The sequence below is a fragment of the Abrus precatorius genome, unplaced genomic scaffold (assembly GCF_003935025.1).
Source record: "Abrus precatorius isolate BTA unplaced genomic scaffold, Abrus_2018 Scaffold7, whole genome shotgun sequence".
Classification (NCBI taxonomy): domain Eukaryota; kingdom Viridiplantae; phylum Streptophyta; class Magnoliopsida; order Fabales; family Fabaceae; genus Abrus; species Abrus precatorius.
The window spans coordinates 17,504,378-17,524,023 of NW_020874417.1; the positions used below are offsets into that span (position 1 = coordinate 17,504,378).

At 26.1% G+C, this 19,646-nt stretch overlaps 1 protein-coding gene across 2 annotated transcripts; it reads right to left on the minus strand.

Annotated features, from left to right (window-relative positions):
• Positions 1 to 10,176: 10,176 nt before the first annotated feature.
• On the minus strand, positions 10,177 to 13,356 carry LOC113873833 (serine/threonine-protein kinase SAPK2). 2 transcript variants are annotated; one of them, XM_027512172.1, is made up of 10 exons: positions 12,982 to 13,350; positions 12,798 to 12,872; positions 12,188 to 12,289; positions 11,802 to 11,855; positions 11,589 to 11,681; positions 11,416 to 11,508; positions 11,203 to 11,307; positions 10,992 to 11,090; positions 10,627 to 10,901; positions 10,177 to 10,201 (listed from the first exon to the last, which is right to left on the minus strand). In XM_027512172.1, exons 1-10 carry the CDS (start codon positions 13,099 to 13,101, stop codon positions 10,192 to 10,194), a joined length of 1,026 nt encoding a protein of 341 aa, XP_027367973.1. In that variant the 5' UTR covers positions 13,102 to 13,350; the 3' UTR covers positions 10,177 to 10,191. The 2 variants fall into 2 exon arrangements, with proteins under 2 accessions (XP_027367973.1, XP_027367974.1); XM_027512173.1 differs by lacking the exon at positions 10,177 to 10,201 and having other exon boundaries at positions 10,594 to 10,901; positions 11,416 to 11,526; positions 12,982 to 13,356.
• Between the last annotated feature and the right edge of the window lie 6,290 nt (positions 13,357 to 19,646).

Sequence of the window (19,646 nt, forward strand, 5' to 3'; positions counted from 1 at the left end):
TCAAGACGACTTCTTTCATTACAACAAAATCATCATTTAGCAACTATTTTTAGTGACCAAAAATTCTTGGTCATTATAGTGGCTAATTTAGAGACCAAATACATTATTAATTATGTTTTGTCTTTTAGCGATTGAAATAGAGACCAATTTTTTTAAAAATTTAACGACCGATTTATCTATCTATATCAGTGACCAATTTAAAGATTGAGTATATTATTAATAATATTTGTAATTTAGTGACCGAAATAGAGAATGATTTTCTTAAAAATTTAGCATTCGACTGTCCATATCTATTAGTGGCCAATTTAGAGACTTATTTAAGATAAATTTGAAAAATTTTATTAAATTTTATTTACTAATTATCGGTCTCTATATCAATTTTGAAATCTTTTACTAAATCAGTCTCTAAATTTAGTCTTTAAATCAGTCACTAAATCAGTGTTAAAGATTAGTCATTAAATTTGTCTAAAAGTCTGTCACTAATTTTGTCATAGAATTAGTCTCTAAAACTGATCATTAAATCGATTACTAAAGTCTGTCACTACTTTAGTCTCTAAAATCTATCACTAGTTCAGTCTCTAACTTCAGTCAATTAGTCGGCTCATAACTTTTCGTTACTAATTCAGTCTCTAGTTTCAATCACTAATTTGATCTCTAGTTTCAGTCACTAATTCTCTAAACCATCAATTGCTAAATCTATCATTAACTATTAGCCACCATACATTTAGCGACCTAACAATATCAGTCAAAATATTTGTCACTAATTAGTTTAGTGACTAATTTTTTTTTATTAGTGACTGAAAAATCAGTCACAAATAACTATTTTGCTTATAGTGTTCTCTCTCGTTCTTATACTTTCTTAAGATGGTTTCTTTTTTCTCTTGTACTCGTGGACTTCTTTTCTCTCCTATACTCACGCACTCATTTGATATATATGTATATTATTACTAAAATTTTATTGAATTGAATAAAGTATATATATATATATATATTATTGGAGTGAGGTACACCTTGATGTGTCTGTGAGTCAATCCATTCGTTCATTAATCAATTAATTTGCTAATTGCATTAAATAATTTGTCTCTTTCAATTTTTATCACAACAATTTTATTTAACAAATCAATTAATTAATGCCTTTTCAAAAATTTAATTGGTAGAAATGATGTCGTTTTAAATGAATGAGGAAGTGAATGTGGCCAAATAGTTGGAAGAAACAACGTCGTTGTAGGAAATTATAAAGTGCCCTAATTGCACAAAAAATTAAGCATATCAAAGTAATATTGCCCTATGTCCACAAGACCACTATGACTACAAGCAGAGAGTAACCATGTGAAGGTAATATCATCAGGACATAACCCACTAGCTTGCATCTTCTCGAATATCTCAATAGCTTATGCTCTAAAATTGTGCAGAGCAAGTGCTCCAATAATATTTCATGGCACTACATTCTTCTCAAGAATCCTAAAGAAGATGTCCATGGTAGTGTCCTTCTTGAACATGGCACTAAATTATTGAATTCCGAGAAACCACATTTTTTATTATCATTTGATTAAAAAATTTCAGAGCATTATCAATAAGCCCATGATTAGGATACACATTAACCATATAAGTCAAGGAAACAAGTTTTTATCATGCATTCGATCAAAAATACTTTTAGCATATTGCAAATGCCCACATTTGGCTTACATATCTATGAAGGCATTCATCACGATCGAATCAATTTCAACCCCAATAACAACAGAAAGAAGAACCATAACAATGAAAGAATTAGAGTCGCATGCACAATCTATAACATATATTGAAATGTTTGAACAATTAGGGAACTTTTTAAATTTGTTGGAATAACGTCATTTCTATTAACTGTTTGACTACGTTCACTTCCCCACTCACTCAAAACGATGCCCTTTTTGGCAACTAAATTTTTAATATGACACTTAATGTGACAATTCAGGATTCTATTACTATTTGGTAATAATGTTTGAAATTAAGGACTAAAAAGCCTGATAGAGCTAGAAATCAGAGACTAATGTGACATTTTAAATTTCTTAGGAACTAAAATATTATACACTAACTATCTTAAGGACTGAAATAAAGGTTTAATTATGTACAAAATCTCAATAATTTGTTTAGAATGATCAACAAATCAATAGTAAATTTAAGTTAAATGGTAATTTTTTAGAAAAATCTTAACAAATTATTAAGAAATTTTAATAAGAAATATAGTAAAAGTTAAAAAGTATCATATGAGAGTTTTGTTTGGCACAATCATTTGTCCATGCTTCATCTGTTCCTATCCTAAGCTCAATCTAAAATCTTACACTCGAAACTATTACTTCCTTCAACCCAATAACAAAAATCTCATTAACTTTCTCAAAACTATCACTTCAATGGTAGGATGTTTCAACTTCACTACCTCGCACCGCAGGTGCTACCGCTACTCCTTCTCCAGCGTGAGCCTCAAATCCACAATTATAAATCTCAGAGGTGGAATCATCATGCATTATTAGGTCCTTACAACTCCCAAACACTTCAAACCTTCCCTTCTCCTCCTGATGAGGACCTCACTAGCTTGGAGAGCTTAAGCCAAGTGGAGGATGCTTTGGAGGGACTTCAAGGCCCTATGACTAGTCAAGGGTGGTTAAGAAGACCAAAGAAACCCTAGGCAAGCTTGTGGGCCTAGTGAGTCACCTTGGGTCCAAGCCCATAGAAGGCCACACTTTGAAGACCTATTCCTATTTCTCTTGTATTATTCATGATTCTTAGGTCTCATAATGTATTTTGTAACTTTAGACTTTTGTCTTCTTGTGTAGTTGGGCCTAGCCCAATAGCTAATGTAGCTTGTTGCCTATATAAGGCACTTTTCTTTTGTATTTTGGTAACTTTGGTTCATTTTTCAGATTTGAAGAAATTTAGTGAGTTTTGATAAACTCTTTTTTCTCTTAAGTAATCTTGGTAGAGACCTTGAGTTTACTTCTTATTGGTGGATCCTTCCATCATGGTGAAGATCTTGTGGCTTATCTCCCTTTGAGAGTGGTGTTAATATCCATCTCATTCTTCTTCCACTTTTTCTTTGAAATTTCTTGTATGATTACATTTTTTATCAAGGAATCAAGGATCGGTGATTGGTGTTTCTCTAGGAACGATCCGAACAATCAAAGGAATGAAGTAATTCCTACATTACCTCCTCTATGGCATCGAAGCCAACACAACATGGCAGTAGAACCACTTTGTTTCACCCAACCTCCTCTTCTTTGGCGACTCCTACTCGGCCCACCCTAATAGGTCTGAGTCCTTTTAGGCCCACTCCATCGCAACCCTATTAAAGGCCTATGATGTTCACAAAATGTATGTTGTTAGCATTAGTCACATCATGACGACATAGTTCCCTAAGCACATGGAGAAGTTAGCATTGTGTTGCCCTAAGGTTTGTTTAGAAGATAGGGACATGGATGAAGGAATGTTTAAGGTGAAGAGCGTTGATGAGGCCATTAATATTTTGCTTCCATAGATGCTAGGAAAAATGAGGGAGCTCGTGTAACTCACGTTAGCCAACCTATCTTAGTTTTATGACAAAAAAAAGTAAAATAAACAAAAATACGCACAATTATGAGAAGAATGAATAGAAAAAGAACTTAACTTTTATTCAATATCAACAGTACATTTATGATAATTTAAAGAAACAAAAACTAATTATATAACCAAAAAAATTGATAACAATTTTTCTTATATTTTCTACTACAAATTCTATTTTTCTGCAGTTTAAATTTGTTAACAAACAGTGCATTTGTTGTCAACAAAATTTCTTTTTGCTTTAAATTAGAAATAAATAAAAACTTTTTTTTGCCACAGAACATAATTCATAGTAACTGGTTCTAAGACATTTTTCACGTAATTAACTGAGTCACTTTGTTAAAGAAATCAATCAACTTAAAATTTGTACTCCTCTTAGAGTATTTAACCACTTTCTTTGCAACTTTGAGATGTCTTTCATTTGCACTATGGATGAAACTAGAAAACTTACTTTCAACACTCAAGATATTACAGTAAAATGTTGTGGTATTTTTTTTACATGAGAAAGTTGTTTGCTCCTCCCTTAATAGATTTAGAGTAAAAAGTTTTCTTTTCATTTTTACTTTAAAAATATTTTAACATTACTCCAGAAATAAGCTTTCGAAGCACTAACTTAGACAGCGATTAGTAGACATTGTTTTGTAATAATACATTTATATAGTAGTTAGCTTTGAACTACTCTCAGATCTATACTTTGTTTATTATTAGTGTATTATAAGCTTGAGCCTTCTAGGTGTAAAAGGCCCAATATGACCTATCCTTCTAGTTGAAAAAACTAGTTGTCTTTATCAACATATAATAGATGAAGAACCTCCTTATATTATAACTTGACCCAGGTCATTATCATACTAGTCTTTTCCTTTTTATCTTTCTATTTTTTATCATAGTTTAGCTAATTTTGGAGAAAATTTTAAATTATATTCTATCCTTGTGTTCCATGTTCGTAGTTTAGTTAATTCTAAGAAAATTTTAAATTATATTTTATCTTAAAGAAAATTAATACTTATACATCACATGTCAAATAGACTCTCAGGTCGCTTTGTCACTTATTATACGTTGATGTAAAACAAACTCTAATCAATACTATGCAAAAGTATATAAATTATACGATTTTTTATTTTTTTAATTTAATATGTTAAGTTAGAGCTATCAATTTCTAACTAATCTTTAAATTTAATATTTTTAAAATTGCATGACTTTGAAGTGGTATGTTTTAATTTTTTACTAATGTAATAAGTTTGTATTTAGAATCATTTTATCTCATATTTATGTTTGGCCTGTATTTATTTAGGTTTTACATTAATTCATATATATTTTATGCAATTTAGCATAAGAACCCATAGTTAACTTTTTGGGTATTTTGAGCTCAAATTAGTTGAAACCCTACGCCCAGTCCTTAGAAGCAAGTACGAGAGTGTTTCGAGCTCATGCACAGTCGTACTTATGGCCTTGCACAGCCGTGCTTGTCTGTTGTAAGCCCAATAATAAAAAGTCTTTTAAGTTTTCAAACTCTTTTAAAAAGAGACCTCGGGTACAACAATTCATTACCCAATTTTATACACTATTTTTTTTTTATCTTTGATACACTTTTCATCTTATCTCTCTTGCATGGATCCTTTGACATATTCTTGATGAGACTTGGAGCTTTGAGTGATCGTACTTAAAGACTGAGAACTCATCTTTTTCTAATTTGTTTTTCTTTATGACTTTATTTATTATTGCTCTAATTATTTTCTTTAGCATGAGTAACAAAATCCATATAGCTAGAGTTATAGGGATCCTCGCTTTTGAATTTATAGGATTTTAATGTTTGAATCTAAGTATGATTTCTATTTGTGATTAGTTTTTATCTTATTGCGCATAACTATATAATCCTAATTAATTATATAGTCAGACTGTATCTCGATTAGTTAACGAATTTATAAGATAAAACGAGACAAAAGATTAGATAGATCAAATCAATCTTTTCCTTTTAATCATTATTTAATTAACAAGTTTATAAGTGTTTTATATTTTCTTAAATTAATATCTTATATAACTATTGTGGATGTTAGTTTAGATAAAAGAATATTAATATTCCATAACTGTTGGGTATTGATAGTAATTGTATGAATGATTGGTAATTACAAGAAAATTGAAGTTAGAATTAAACAATAAAGTAGCATAAAGAATCGAATGAGAAAATCCATAAACCCTAAATTCCTCTCCTATAAGTTCAATCAGAATGTGTGTTGTGTTATTTGTTTTTATTCATAATTAATTTTATAATTAAATTCTTATTATTATCTAATTTCGCATCTTTTAAGAGAAATTCTTAGTAATTGAATAATAATCTTTGAGACTATAATATGATAATATATTAAAAAAAATATTAATACTATATTAATTTTTTATAGATTACATTAATCACGCCTGCTAGACAATAAAAAAAATTATTTAACATTTAAAAAATATATAAGTAAGATTTGAAGTAAATATATATTTGTAAAGTCATTTACCTTACTTTTTTCTAGTAAGGTAAATGACCTGCAAAATATAAAATATATATAAATAAATAAATGATATCTTAAAAAAAACATTTTACTATTTCAAAAACAAAATAAATATCATTTAACAGATGTTATACTAATTTAATAATTATTCTTTATAATCACGTGACTATATTTTATATTTAATTAAAATTTAAATATTAATTTCTTATACATTTCAATTTAAAAAAATTTAAATATTTAATAAAATTTTTAAAAATATTTTAAATTTTTAAAATTATAAATACACACACCTTTCCGGTTAGAATTAATCTCTCAGATACTTTATAAACTAAAATGTATGCATTTAATTATAAATTAACATTTTAAATATTCTTGAATTTTATTCTCAAGTTTCTAACTTTTTATTTTAATAAATTTCTTAATATTTAAATAAATAAAATATTATATATTTTTTATACTCTTAAAAGAATAAATATATAATTTTTTTATTTTCAGATTAATCATCTTACACACTAGTATGATTTAATTATAAAATAAATATTTTATTTATTTTAATTTTTATTCCTAATCTTTCTACTTATTTATATATATATATATATATATATATATATATATATATTTTAATCATTAAATAAAGTAAGTTTCTATATATATTATACATATGGATTAAGGATAATAAATACATTAAAAAGGTAAATATATTTAATTATAAATTAATATTTAATGTGACTTATATATATTTTTGTTTAATATTTATTTTATAAATAAAAAATTATCTATAAATACGTGTGACACTCAACTAAAGATTTATACATAAATGGTAAAATTACTCTTTTTGCATCTTAATTTTAGAGTAAAATTTATTTTCATCTTCTAACTTTTTTGTGTGTGTTCATTTTAGTCTTCTAACATTTTAAAAATTTCAAATAGGTCATTTTTCATTAAAGATCCTAACTTTGTTAAAAAGTTTTGTCGTTTTGTGTCACTTATAATGTGTGTTACTATTTATTGTCTTCTTCCTCCGATCTTGTTTCTGACACCTTTTTTTCTTCCTTTCATCTTGATCTTCTTATACTCAAAACTCTATCCTCTTACCACGAATATCATGCACCAACCCCAAATCATAAACAAATCAACTTTCTAAATACTAATTTTTCATTTTTAACAGTTTATGCTTATTTTCATATTGTGTTTTAAGCTTCCAGAACACAATATTTTTGTTAATGAATGCTTAAAAGGTCATAGTAGCATGAAAATTCAATAAAATGAAAAATGGGAATATGCTTTCAAATCTATTGAATATTAAAAATAGGTATTAGAAAGTTAGGTTATTTATGATTTATGATTTAGAGGTGGGTGCTTGGTATTAGTAGTAAGAAGATGAAGCTTTAAGTGTAAAAAGATAAAGATAAAAGGGAGAAAGAAGAATAAAAGGCGCTGGAGACAAGATAGGAGATCTGAGAAGGAAGACAATGAACAGTAACACACAACACAAGCTACAAAATAAAGAAACTTTTTAACAGAGTTAGGGTTTTTAACGGAAAAAGACCTATCTAAATTTTTTTAAAAAGTTAAATGACTAAAATAACAAAAAAAAAAAAGTTAAGGAATAAAAGTGAATTTTACTCTTATAAATATGAAAACTACCTGTGTAACTTTAAAAAAGGGTATATATAACTGTTTCATGGTTAAACTATAGTTATTTTTGAGATTTGATAACATTTATTACAAGTATAATATTAAGAAAGGAGTGTGTATAATTATCATGTGAGCTTAAATCATGAGTGTTTCAGAAGGTTAGGTGACATCTGTATTTCTTTTTGCCTACTCTAGCCTTAATTAGTGGTGCATTATTCAAACTCTCATCATTGACTCTTATACTAAAATTAAATTATTATTATATCACAATCAATTTGTTTCTCATATCATTTTCAAGATTTTTGCCTAATTCTTCATCAATTCTCTTATCTATTTTCCTTTTCTTGCAATCATATGAGTAAATCATGCATGACACCCACTTTAGTGTATTAATCAAAGTAAAGAACCCAATTTACAAAAAAATCTCATTCCCTCCTTTATAGCATTCAAATGTGACACAAGAAATTTTTTATTCTCTTTCGTTAAAATGTTACGAGAAATTTTTATTTATTTATTTTATTTAATAATTTTTTTCGTATTTTATCATTGTACTTAACCTTTTGTATTCTTATTTTTTAAAATTTTTTTATTGTTATATATTTTATATTTTTTAAAATTAAATTAATATTAAGAAAATGAATAACATGTTCAATTCAGGTATTGTGCTTGACAATACAATCAGAATAAAAATGCAAGTTGCAAAAGACATTTGCAGCACTATTTCTTATTTTAAATCATCAAACATATTATACTTTCCTTTATTTTTCAAAAACCCATCTCAAAAGTAAGTTATAAAACTACATTGAAAAAGAAAGAAAAAAAATTCAAACAAATCCTAATAATTCAATTCTATCCATGTTACTATGTCTGATCTTTTTTCCGCATATTATATATTTATTTATTTTAATTTTTAATTTGATATGTTAAGTTAAAATCATCACTTATATGAATTAATTTCTGACAAATCGTTAAATTTAATATTTTTAAAATTGAACATGGGTTTAAATTTGTGTGTTTTAAATTTTTACTATTGCACGATAAATATTTATCTTTATTTGCATACATATGTTAAGGTACTTCAGTATAATGTTAAAAAAAAATTTTAAAATGACATGCTAACAAAATATTTGAGCATTTCAAAAACAAAATAAATATAATTCAACAGATATTATAATATTTGATTTTAAATTATGCTATTATAAAGTATTAACTAAAAAATACATGTATTTAATTATAAATTAACATTTTAAGTTCTCTTGCATTTTATTTTTACAAAAAAATTAATTACTTAATAAAAAGTATTTAAAATATTTTATATTTTCAAGATAATAAATACATACAAATTTTTATTTAAAATTAATTTCCTTATAAAGTAAATATTAAATAAAAAAATATATGCATTTAATTATCAAATAACATTTTAATTTAATTATATTTTTTATATGTTACAGATGCAGTATGGATTATGTGCTAATATGTTAATTTCTTTAGAATTATCTGGTAGTACTTCAGATTAGTGGAAGAACGTGATGTGGGTCTGTAAGTAAGTTAATGAATAGATAAATTTTAATGTCATACAAGTACTTAAAGATAATTGTTCTTTTAGTTTTTAGAATTATTTATTAATATATATATATATATTAATAAATAATTCTATTAAAAAATATATTAATGTATGCTATCAATATATTAAATAGTAATAAAAGATATTATACTAATATAAATCTTCAAAATCTATATTATTAGTTTATTTTTAATAAAAAAAAATATATCAATCATTCTATATAGAGATATCAAATGATATCAAACATCAAATGATTTATTTAATAACTTTTTATCAAAAAGTATTATTTACTAACTTTACTGTTTAATTTAAAATTGTTATAAAGTAGTTTAGATTGATAAAATTTTACATAATTTATAAATAAATTAATATTTTATCATCTCACTTAATTTTAAACTATCATAATTATTTAAGAATATAATAAATAATAATTATTAAATCATGTATTTATAAATGTTTAAATTGTGTAAAAGTTTGTTGTATACATGGTCATTGTGATAATATCACACAAATTAACTATTTATTTCATAAAGTTCATTTTAAATAAAAAAATAGTTGATAATATTCAAGATATGTTCTCAGAAAGAAATGATCTAGAACTAGGGATTTATTAATTATATTGTTTATGGAAGTGGAAAATCAATTCAAGAAATGTCTAATTCAAGGATTCAATTATTTTATACTTATTTTGACTTGGCATCAAGAACAAAAGAAATTATATGAAGAATGTTCACACTTTTATTTTTAAGCAATTACAAATAGGGATTTCGACTTAGTGAAATATCATATATGTAATGTAAGTGTGTGTCCTCAGTTAATAGGAAAAAGAGAATTCGACAAGTGGTTAATATCTTAATTTTCAAGCTTCCGTGACCGTGCAGCGTGGTGTATCAGCATCATTCGCATTACATTTGTTGTCTAGTGCTTCTATCCGACGCTGATACAATGACAATGATAGATCACTTAATATTCAAATGTCAAATTGTCATTTTATGTTTATAATTATGAGGGAAAAAAGGACATGGCAAATATTTTTCATTAATAACAACAACTAAAAATTAAGGGAGAAAGGATCGTGCAACAGGAACCCAATGTATGTCATTAATTATTATATTATATTAGAAGAACATATCTTACAATGTTGATTTTTTGGGCAAGTGAGAAAGCATTAAAGCAAGAAATCAGTAACATTCCCTTATTCCCCCACTTGGGTAGAGATCAAGACAAGCAACTTCCAATAAAAGGAAAATGAAAAACCATGGTAGAGGGCTTTTGTTTGATTCCCTATCTCGTTAAGGGTGGAAAAGGAACATCTTTATCTTAAACTGGTGGGCAAAGTGCAAGGTTGCAAGCATCACTCACAATGCACAGACAAAATCACCGCTTGTCTCAATATCATCGATGTCAGCATCTGCATCAATATCATCAAGGTCCATGCTGCCCCCAACAAATTGCTCACCAACTCTTGGGCCCTCACCTTGTTTCCGAGCCTCTTGAATTATGGACAGAATTTCTTCAATGCTCTGAGATGAATCATTCTCATCATTTTGCAACACCCCTTCACCCTCGTCCATAAATTCTAATGGCAAGTTCTTTAGGAACCATGGGTGCATTTTAATCTCTGGTATGGTAATTCTCTGCATGAAATAAATAATGTGCAATCCATAAAATTTGCTAGTAAATATAAAGTGTTACGTTATGCAACCAACATTCATAAATAATTGTACCTTCTCCGGGTTGGCCACAAATATTCGAGATAAAAGGTGCCTACACTCTTTAGTGATACGAACATAGTCTGGAATAGAATAGTGGACGCTAAGAATTCGCTGTCAAAATTATCCAAAAGAAATTAATAAATTGCGTGATTAATTAGTTAAATTACACTTGGACATTCAAGTAAAGGCAACTCATATTAATTTATTTATTAGTCCAACTAACCTGAAGTGTTTTTCTGAAGTTTCTTGGGTCTTCTGGGTCTTCAAAAGGATATGCACCAACCAGCATCACATATAAGGTCACCCCACAAGACCAAACATCTGCAACCTAATCATTATCAAGGATAAGAACATATTGGTGGCCAAATATTAACTCCAAATGAGTAAAACCACGCTTACATGATTGGAAAGGAAAAGTTATAAGCTATCAAGTTACCTTCCCATCATATTCTCTTCTTGACAAGACCTCCGGTGCAATATAGGCTGGGGTTCCTACAGTAGATTTTGGCTGAGAGTGCAGAACAGATGACTGAAGAAAGACACAAAACTCCATTGAGTAACTAGACTTTGAAACGTCTATGTTTAGTGAATTAAGTGACAAGTTCTTGCCTTTGAGTAACCAAAGTCGCAGATTTTGAGTCGTGGTGCTGAGCTTCCATCTAAAAGTGTGTTTTCCAGCTTAAGATCTCTATGGCAAATTTCCTGCAAGAAAAATATATCTTTAATTCAGCTAAAGTATCACCATTGAATTTGATACATGCATTCAATGAAATTAAAAAAAAAAAAAACCATTTCGATTCATATTGGAGAAGAAAGTGTTACCATTGAATGGCAATAGCTGACTCCAGAAATCAATTGCTGAAAGAAATATCTTGCCTATGCAAGCAAAAGAAGAATTTAGGATGAGTTTTTCCGTCTACAAGTATCTAGAATGTGAAATACTATGCATAAAATAAAATTAAAAGAAGAAAGTGTAGATACGATGTCCAAATTAAACAATAACAATCTTTTGTGCATATATGTATTTGGTTAAAGAAGAAACAGTACTCCTATGTTGTTTCATGCAGAATGTACAGTAGAAGCAATCTTTATTATTATTTAGGAATCTAGAGAGTTAATATAATGGACTCTTAGACAAAAGCACTATCATAAAGTCCTTCAAGCTTTCTGTTATCAATTATGAGAAATGATGCATAAATCTAATGTACCTCGTCCTCGCTGAATCTACCAGCACTACAGATTCTTTCAAATAGTTCTCCCCCAGCAGCATATTCCATGACTATTGCAAGATGAGTTGGAGTAAGTAACACCTGTGATGAATGGCCATTTCTTATATTACAAATTGGCATGAAAAGCAAGATGCAATAAGCAATCACGTACACTAGAGAAGGAATTTAAGAAATAAATTTGAAAAGTTTCGAGTACAGTTCCTTTTAAAAGATTCTGGAAATTCCAATCAAGGAAAACCAAAAAATAAACACTGAATAGGGACTTATTTAAGATACTAATTACAAAGGAGATGCAAAGAAATCATTCTCCCACTATTCATCACGAATATTTATTCTTCTATGGAACAAAGCTGAATGAGGGACAATATTGTTCTGCCTCTGCACACACCATGATGAATGGCTAAATGCCACCACGAATGAACAATATTGTTTAGGTATGTATGGAATTGAAACATATATATTTCCCAAAAGTTGGTAAATAATAGCGTAATTATAGACTCAAAGGGTATGATTTCTTTCAGAGAAGACAAATAATTATACCAACGCCTTTGAGTTTATGTTCATTGAGACCAAAAATGGCTCTAATTACCTCCTTGAATCTAATGATATTGGGATGCTTCAAGGACCTATGATTTATAATCTCCCTTTGCACGTGCTCGTCAATCTGTAAAACTCATAGAACTTCATTAACTAAGGACAATTCAAAGTGTATATGTGCAACATATAACGAAGAAAAGATACATGGAGCACAGAAATGGAGTTAAAAAAAGAACCTTGAAGCCTCTCTCAATAAACTTGACAGCATATAACTCGCCACTGCATTTCTCCCTTACCAGCTTTGCCACACCAAAGTTCCCTGACCCAATATCTTTAATTATCTCGTACCGTTCCATGATTAAGCTTGCAAGCTTGAACTCTATATAGCTATCAAAAACAGGTTATTGTATAAACTGAAGAAGTATTAGTTAGCCAGAGAATTGGACAATCTTCTCTTTCTATCTTTCTTTGCTTCTTGGACTTGTACTAGTTGTTTGCGTGCAGCATCGCATCTTTTTTATGGCCTCCAAATTCCAACGCGCAAAAGCTTGCAAAAATAAATAAATAAAAGATGATTGGATTTTGGGTTTAGATCATTAGACACCCTTTACTGCAAATTACAATTGGACTGTCACTATGCCTTCAGACACAGGACTTTCGATGTCAGAAATATTTATGAGGGGGGATATATCTTCTTTCACCATTTCTTAAAGATTTTATTAATTAGTGGTTTAAGATGTATTAATTAAAGAATTAATAAGAATTTTTTTCCTAAGATTACATCCAGAGTGTATTAAATGATAAAAGTGCAGTATTAATTATTTTAATTCTTTAATTAATTATTATTAAGAAAATAATACATAAAAAAATAATTGTATTTAATAATTAAAACATAAAAAATATTTATTTTTTTCATATAAATGTTAGAGAATATTGTAAAATGATTTTGAATCGTTTAAAAATCATGTCATTTATCAAGTAATATTGTATTTTACTCATATTAGACAATTTTTAGAATCATATATCTACTAATAGCATTTTTAAGTATTTTATTAATTCAAATCAAGTCAGATAAAAAACTATAAACTCAAAATTCATTTTATAAGTTAACTAGAACTTAAAATCATAGATTAAATTTGGAATAAGATGCCCTGAAATAAAATGAAAAATAAATCTGAAATGAATCATACAGGAACGACCAAAAAACACGTGGCATACATTCACTGGTGTAAACTAGCAGCAGCCAAACAAAGATTTTGATCCAACGATGCAGTCGATTGTTTCCAGGCCAAACGTTGGGCAGCGATAGCGACGGGTACTCGCCCATCCGTGAACGTGCGTGCCCAAACTAAGAACGTGGGTCAACAGACGTTGACCATTTCAAGCGTGAGAAACGCGAGTAAAGAATTGACATACTCTCGGCGAGTGGGGTATGAGTGCGCAATAAAGAGAGCTATATGCGAATGAAGGAGGGGTGTGAGTTACGACTTACGAGGTGAAGGAGAACAGACAGGTGAGGTCATTAGCCATGCTTGAATTATCTGACACCGCATTATTACAATTTTACAATGCATCATGTTCTATCACTTACATGTGGTAAGAAGTAAATACAACCACGTATATTGTTGATGTATAAAATGGTATCAATTCAAGAAAATGTTAATATCTTAATGGCCCATTTTAAATATTTAAAATAATTAGTTTTAGTAATTCTTTTACATGTTTAAAATTAGTCTTAAAGATTAATGATAATAAAATTCAAATTTTTAAAATGTAGAAGATAATACTAACTTAATTGATAAAATTATTTTAAAAGTATCAATTTTATTTGATGTAATATTATTTTAATGATTTAAAAATATCAATTGTATTTGATATTCATGGAACAATTTTGAGTGTTGATTAAAGTAAATTAAAATTTTATTAAATAGCTAGCTAGAAAGAGAAAATGCTCATTTATTTTAATAAAAATATAAAAAAACATGTGTCACTTAATAAAAGAGACGTGTAGATATGTTAAAGCAAAAATAAGAATAAAAATTGTCTTAATATATGATAACATGTGTACTTTGTAACATGCATTTTAAGTTATACATCAAATCAATTGGTATTTTTCATTTAAAAAAAAAATTATTCAATATTATGCAGAATGAGACATTTGTCAGTAATTGTCAAATACCGTTTTATCATTTAAAACAATTTTAAATTAAAAGTTTTAAATATAAAATTAAAATTATTTTTTTGTTAGCTTGTATTCATTCATTAGTAAAAAAAATATTAATGCATATCTTAATATTTTATTCATATCTGAAAAATTTTGCATGATAGAATGATATACTTAGAAAGGAAGATAATAACATATGGGTCTTCAGTGACGGCAATTTATTGTATATTCGATGAATCTGGAATTTATGTATCTGGTCTTTATTTTTGTTGAGACAGAGGTTAATGTTTCGTTCACCTGAACCATACCTCGCCCCAGTTCTGGTAGTTTGTCTTAGGATGGCACAGTTTTAAGGGTGACCCTATTACTATCCCAAGAGATTTAATGCTATTTTTAAAAAAAATTAATTTATTTATTTATTTATTAGATTGACACTAGAAACCCATTTAAAAAGTATACGCTATTTATTATTAACAAAATAAAATTTTATTTCATATATTTTGTTAAATAAATATAAATGTGCTTGATTAAACTATTTTATATTAAAATGTTTAAAATATTATTACCTGGTTAAATTTTTATCCATCTAATAATAATATGAAAAAATAATGATGTATTTTTTTTGTTTTTAAATTATATATAAATTCAAACAAAAACATATTTTCATGTAGGACAATAATTTTAAACGATACTTTCAATTTCACACAAGAAAATTTGTAATACAATTATTTAAATTTAATCCATTTCCTTGATTAAAAAAACTTATTCGATCCCATATTGCCTAGTTGTATATATATATAATTTTATATTTTAACATGCTATATCAAATAAAAATTTGTTTCATGTAATTTGCTTTTATAAATCATTATTTGATTTAAAAGACTCATCTCTTCAATTTTTTTTAAAAAAAATCTTCAGTGTAATATTTTTATTATTTATTTCTTAAGTAGATAAGTTAATTGTTATTTTAAAAAATTATTCTATGCATATATTTTAAATTTAATATTTATATTTTTTAAAATTTTATTTTTTTTCTAGCCATACAATGTATGTGCAATTTGTTAGTAAATCTTATTTTATTTGTATTCTTAATTTACTCTTTAATACTTATTACACATAATATTCACTAATAAACTTAGATAGCTCACCAACTTAGTACTCATAAAATATATAAGTAATGTATCTTTTTGTAATATCATCTTATTAATTTTTTAAATATTTTATAGAAAAAGCAATAAATAAAATATAAAAATATTTGAAGATTTGACTCTTTTAATATTTTATACTCATTTAGGCAAATAAAATACAACCAAATGCTGTTAATTGGAAAAAAAAAATGCTAAGATGGCAATAAAATATATAAAATACATGCAATAAGCTATAAATTACTAACACTTCAATAGTTTATTTTTCAAATAACTACATTTTAAGTGAGCCCTGCACTTTTGGAGAAATCAAACTCTCTTGGATACATAATGTTTTACTCTTCACAATTAAATAGAGTTGAAAAAAAGCCTACTCCACGGGTTGCACTAAAAATTACCCTTTTAGTCGATTCAATTAAATTCAATGCAGGTTAAGTCTGAAAAACCCATAAAAGTTGAGTTTTATTTATTTTAAACATCAATTTTATAAACTTATATATATATATATATATATATATATATATATTCTTTTTAAACTTATTATACACTACATTGTTCATTGAAAAAATTATGAATGCCCTTAATTTTAAATCGAGACTTTTGTCACCTTCAGTTATTAAGGCTTAATTTAAAGATATAAAAACAGGAATTTTTTTAATAGAAAATATTACATAAAACTTATAAAAATAATAAATATTTTTTTTAGCAAAACAGATAATTATTAATTGTTTAAATTTCATTCTTGAGCTTAGGATTGGGCAAAAAATTTAATTTACAAGTTCAATTCATAACCAATATTAAACTAGTTTTAAAAATCTAGATCTATATTAAATAAGTTTTTTTATTAAATATATTTATGTAACAGATTTAGGAATCTAAATCAGATTTTTTTAATTTGTTATCTATATGAATGTATAGAAGTACTCTCTTATGTCTTTACATTTTAAATCTCCTTGTTATTTCAGTTCACAAAATTTTATTATGAAATATATTTTATGATTAATATTTTTTTATTAATTTTAATTTTTATAATTAAAATTAAATATTTAAAATAATATTTTTAAAATATAATTATTATATTAAAGATATTAAAATATAATAAATAATTTTAAATTAATTATTATTATTATTTTTATATTTATATTTATTCAATTTTTAAAATATTATAATATAATAATTTTATTATTATTTATATTATTAAATTTTATTTTATGTGTTTTAATTTAAGTTTTTATCATCAATTCCATTTATTAAAAATAAGTTAAAAATGATAATAAATATTTTATGAATTTCTATAAATATAATATAATTAATAAATATTATTAAAATCTTCTTAAAAAAATGCTAATTTAATACAATGATCCATATAACAAATTAATTTTACTTTAAAACTAAATTCACAAATTATTAAAAATTAATTTTTCCTTGAAAATTAAATTTAAAATTAAATTTAAAACTAATTTAATGTAAAACAAAATTTAAAACTAGTTTTAACAAAAAATAATTTTAAAATTAATTTTAAACTAAATTTAAATTTTAAAACTACTTTTAAATTGATTAAAAAAATAAAATAGTTTAAAATTCAATCTGTATAATTAATTTGTGCGGTAAATAAAAGATAAAAAGTAAAATATATGCAAATTTATATTAATTTAATATAATATAAAATAAAAAATTATATTATTAATAGATTAAAATATATAATATATTTTATCAGACTTAAAACTAATTTTAAATTGATTTTAAAAAAATTAAAATAGATTAATTTAAAATCTAATTTATATAATTAAATTTTAAATAGATTTAGATTAATTTTTAAAAAATTTAATCTATGGACACCTTTGATTAAGTTAACATTTGTGATAAATAGTAATTAAAAAACTTGTTTAAACTGTGATTTAGATTTGATTCATGGCTACGAGGATGGATTTGTAAGAGAGTAGTGATTGGTAGATTTGTGTGGATTGGAAAAAATGAGGGATGGGAGAATAAGCAAAGGGGAAGGGGGTGTGAGGTGGACGATGGAGAGAAAGGGGTGGTGGGTGTGGTGTGGTGGGGTCTGCTTTTGTTTTGTGATTGGTGGAAAGCGAAGGAAGAAGTGGTCATTAGAAGGAGGATATGTGAGTGGATACTTTTCTTCAACTTGCCTTTCGGAAACATTGCACTCTCCACTCACTTTATCACATTTCCTTTTCGTCCATTTCTGTCACCTTTGCCTCAATTTCAGTTCATACCACATGCATTTCTCACGCCTCCCCCCTTTGGCCCTCTATTTTCTTTATAATCTCTCTTATTCTTACAACTTTCTGATATGTGAGTGGATACTTTGAGCCATGCTTCACAAATCAGGGGGTACGGTGGCACATGAGTGTGAGTCGAACTTCTGATGGAGATGTCATCGGAAAAATTGACACTAATGAATAATCGAAGATGAGACACCATTTTTTAAAACAATCTGTTCACCGATAGGCAGTGGAGCCTTTGGGTCTTCAGGAATTATGACCCAACGGTCTTTGTCGTCGGGAAAGGAGGATGGAATAGGCCCATTGGATATGAAGAGAAGAATAAGGATAAATAAGTAAATTACTTCGTAAATATTTAAAATATGTTTAAAAATTTATTTATAAATATTAATTTATGAGTTAAATATCTATTATTTAGTTTATCAATTAAACATAAAGAATTTTACAGCACAAATTAAATATTAACATTTTAAATAAATTAAAAACCAAATTAAAAAAGATTAAGAATTTATTATAAAAAGTGTTACTTTTATTAAGATTAAAATATAAATGAGCTTAAATTTTACATTAAAATTAGTTTCGGTACACCTAAGATATAAAATAAAATCACTCTAAAATAGACAGACGCAATTGTATATTCTTGATACCAAACTTCGATGATAAAACACACTTTAAGAGGTTGTTTTTCTCAAAGTAAAAAAAATGTGAATACAAAAACAAGCATTAATAGGACTGAGAGTCTGTTTCTAATACTACCTGAACGAAATGCACTTTACGAGATGTATTATTTTAGGCTATATTTGATAGTTTGAAAGAAAATAAAAGAAAAAGTGTTTGAAGGGAGAAAAAGGAAAGAGAAGAAAAATTAAATCTCTTTCTTTGTTTGAATATTTAATAGTGAGGGGAGGGTGACAGGAGATTTAAGAATGTAAATAACATTATTATTTTTAATATTTTTTATTTATATTTTTATTTTTAAAAATATAAAAATTAAATATTTTTTAAAAAATTAATGTTTTAAAAATTAATATTTTTATTTTTTATAAATTTTAAAAAAAATTCTCACTCTAAAACTAATATATTTTGAAAAAAATGATTTTTTTCTATTTTTTCTTTATTTTTTCAAAAATAATTTTTTTTTTAAATTTAAGTTTTTATTTTTTAATAATTTTAAAAATATTCTCACTCTAAAAATTAACATTTTTTTAAAAATATAGTTTTTTACTTTTTTATAAAATTAACATCACACTTTTTTAAAAATATTTATTTTTTATTATTTATTTAATTTAATAATTAATATAAAGAAAATATTCTAATAAACTAAATAAAAGAAAGATATTTTAAATTAT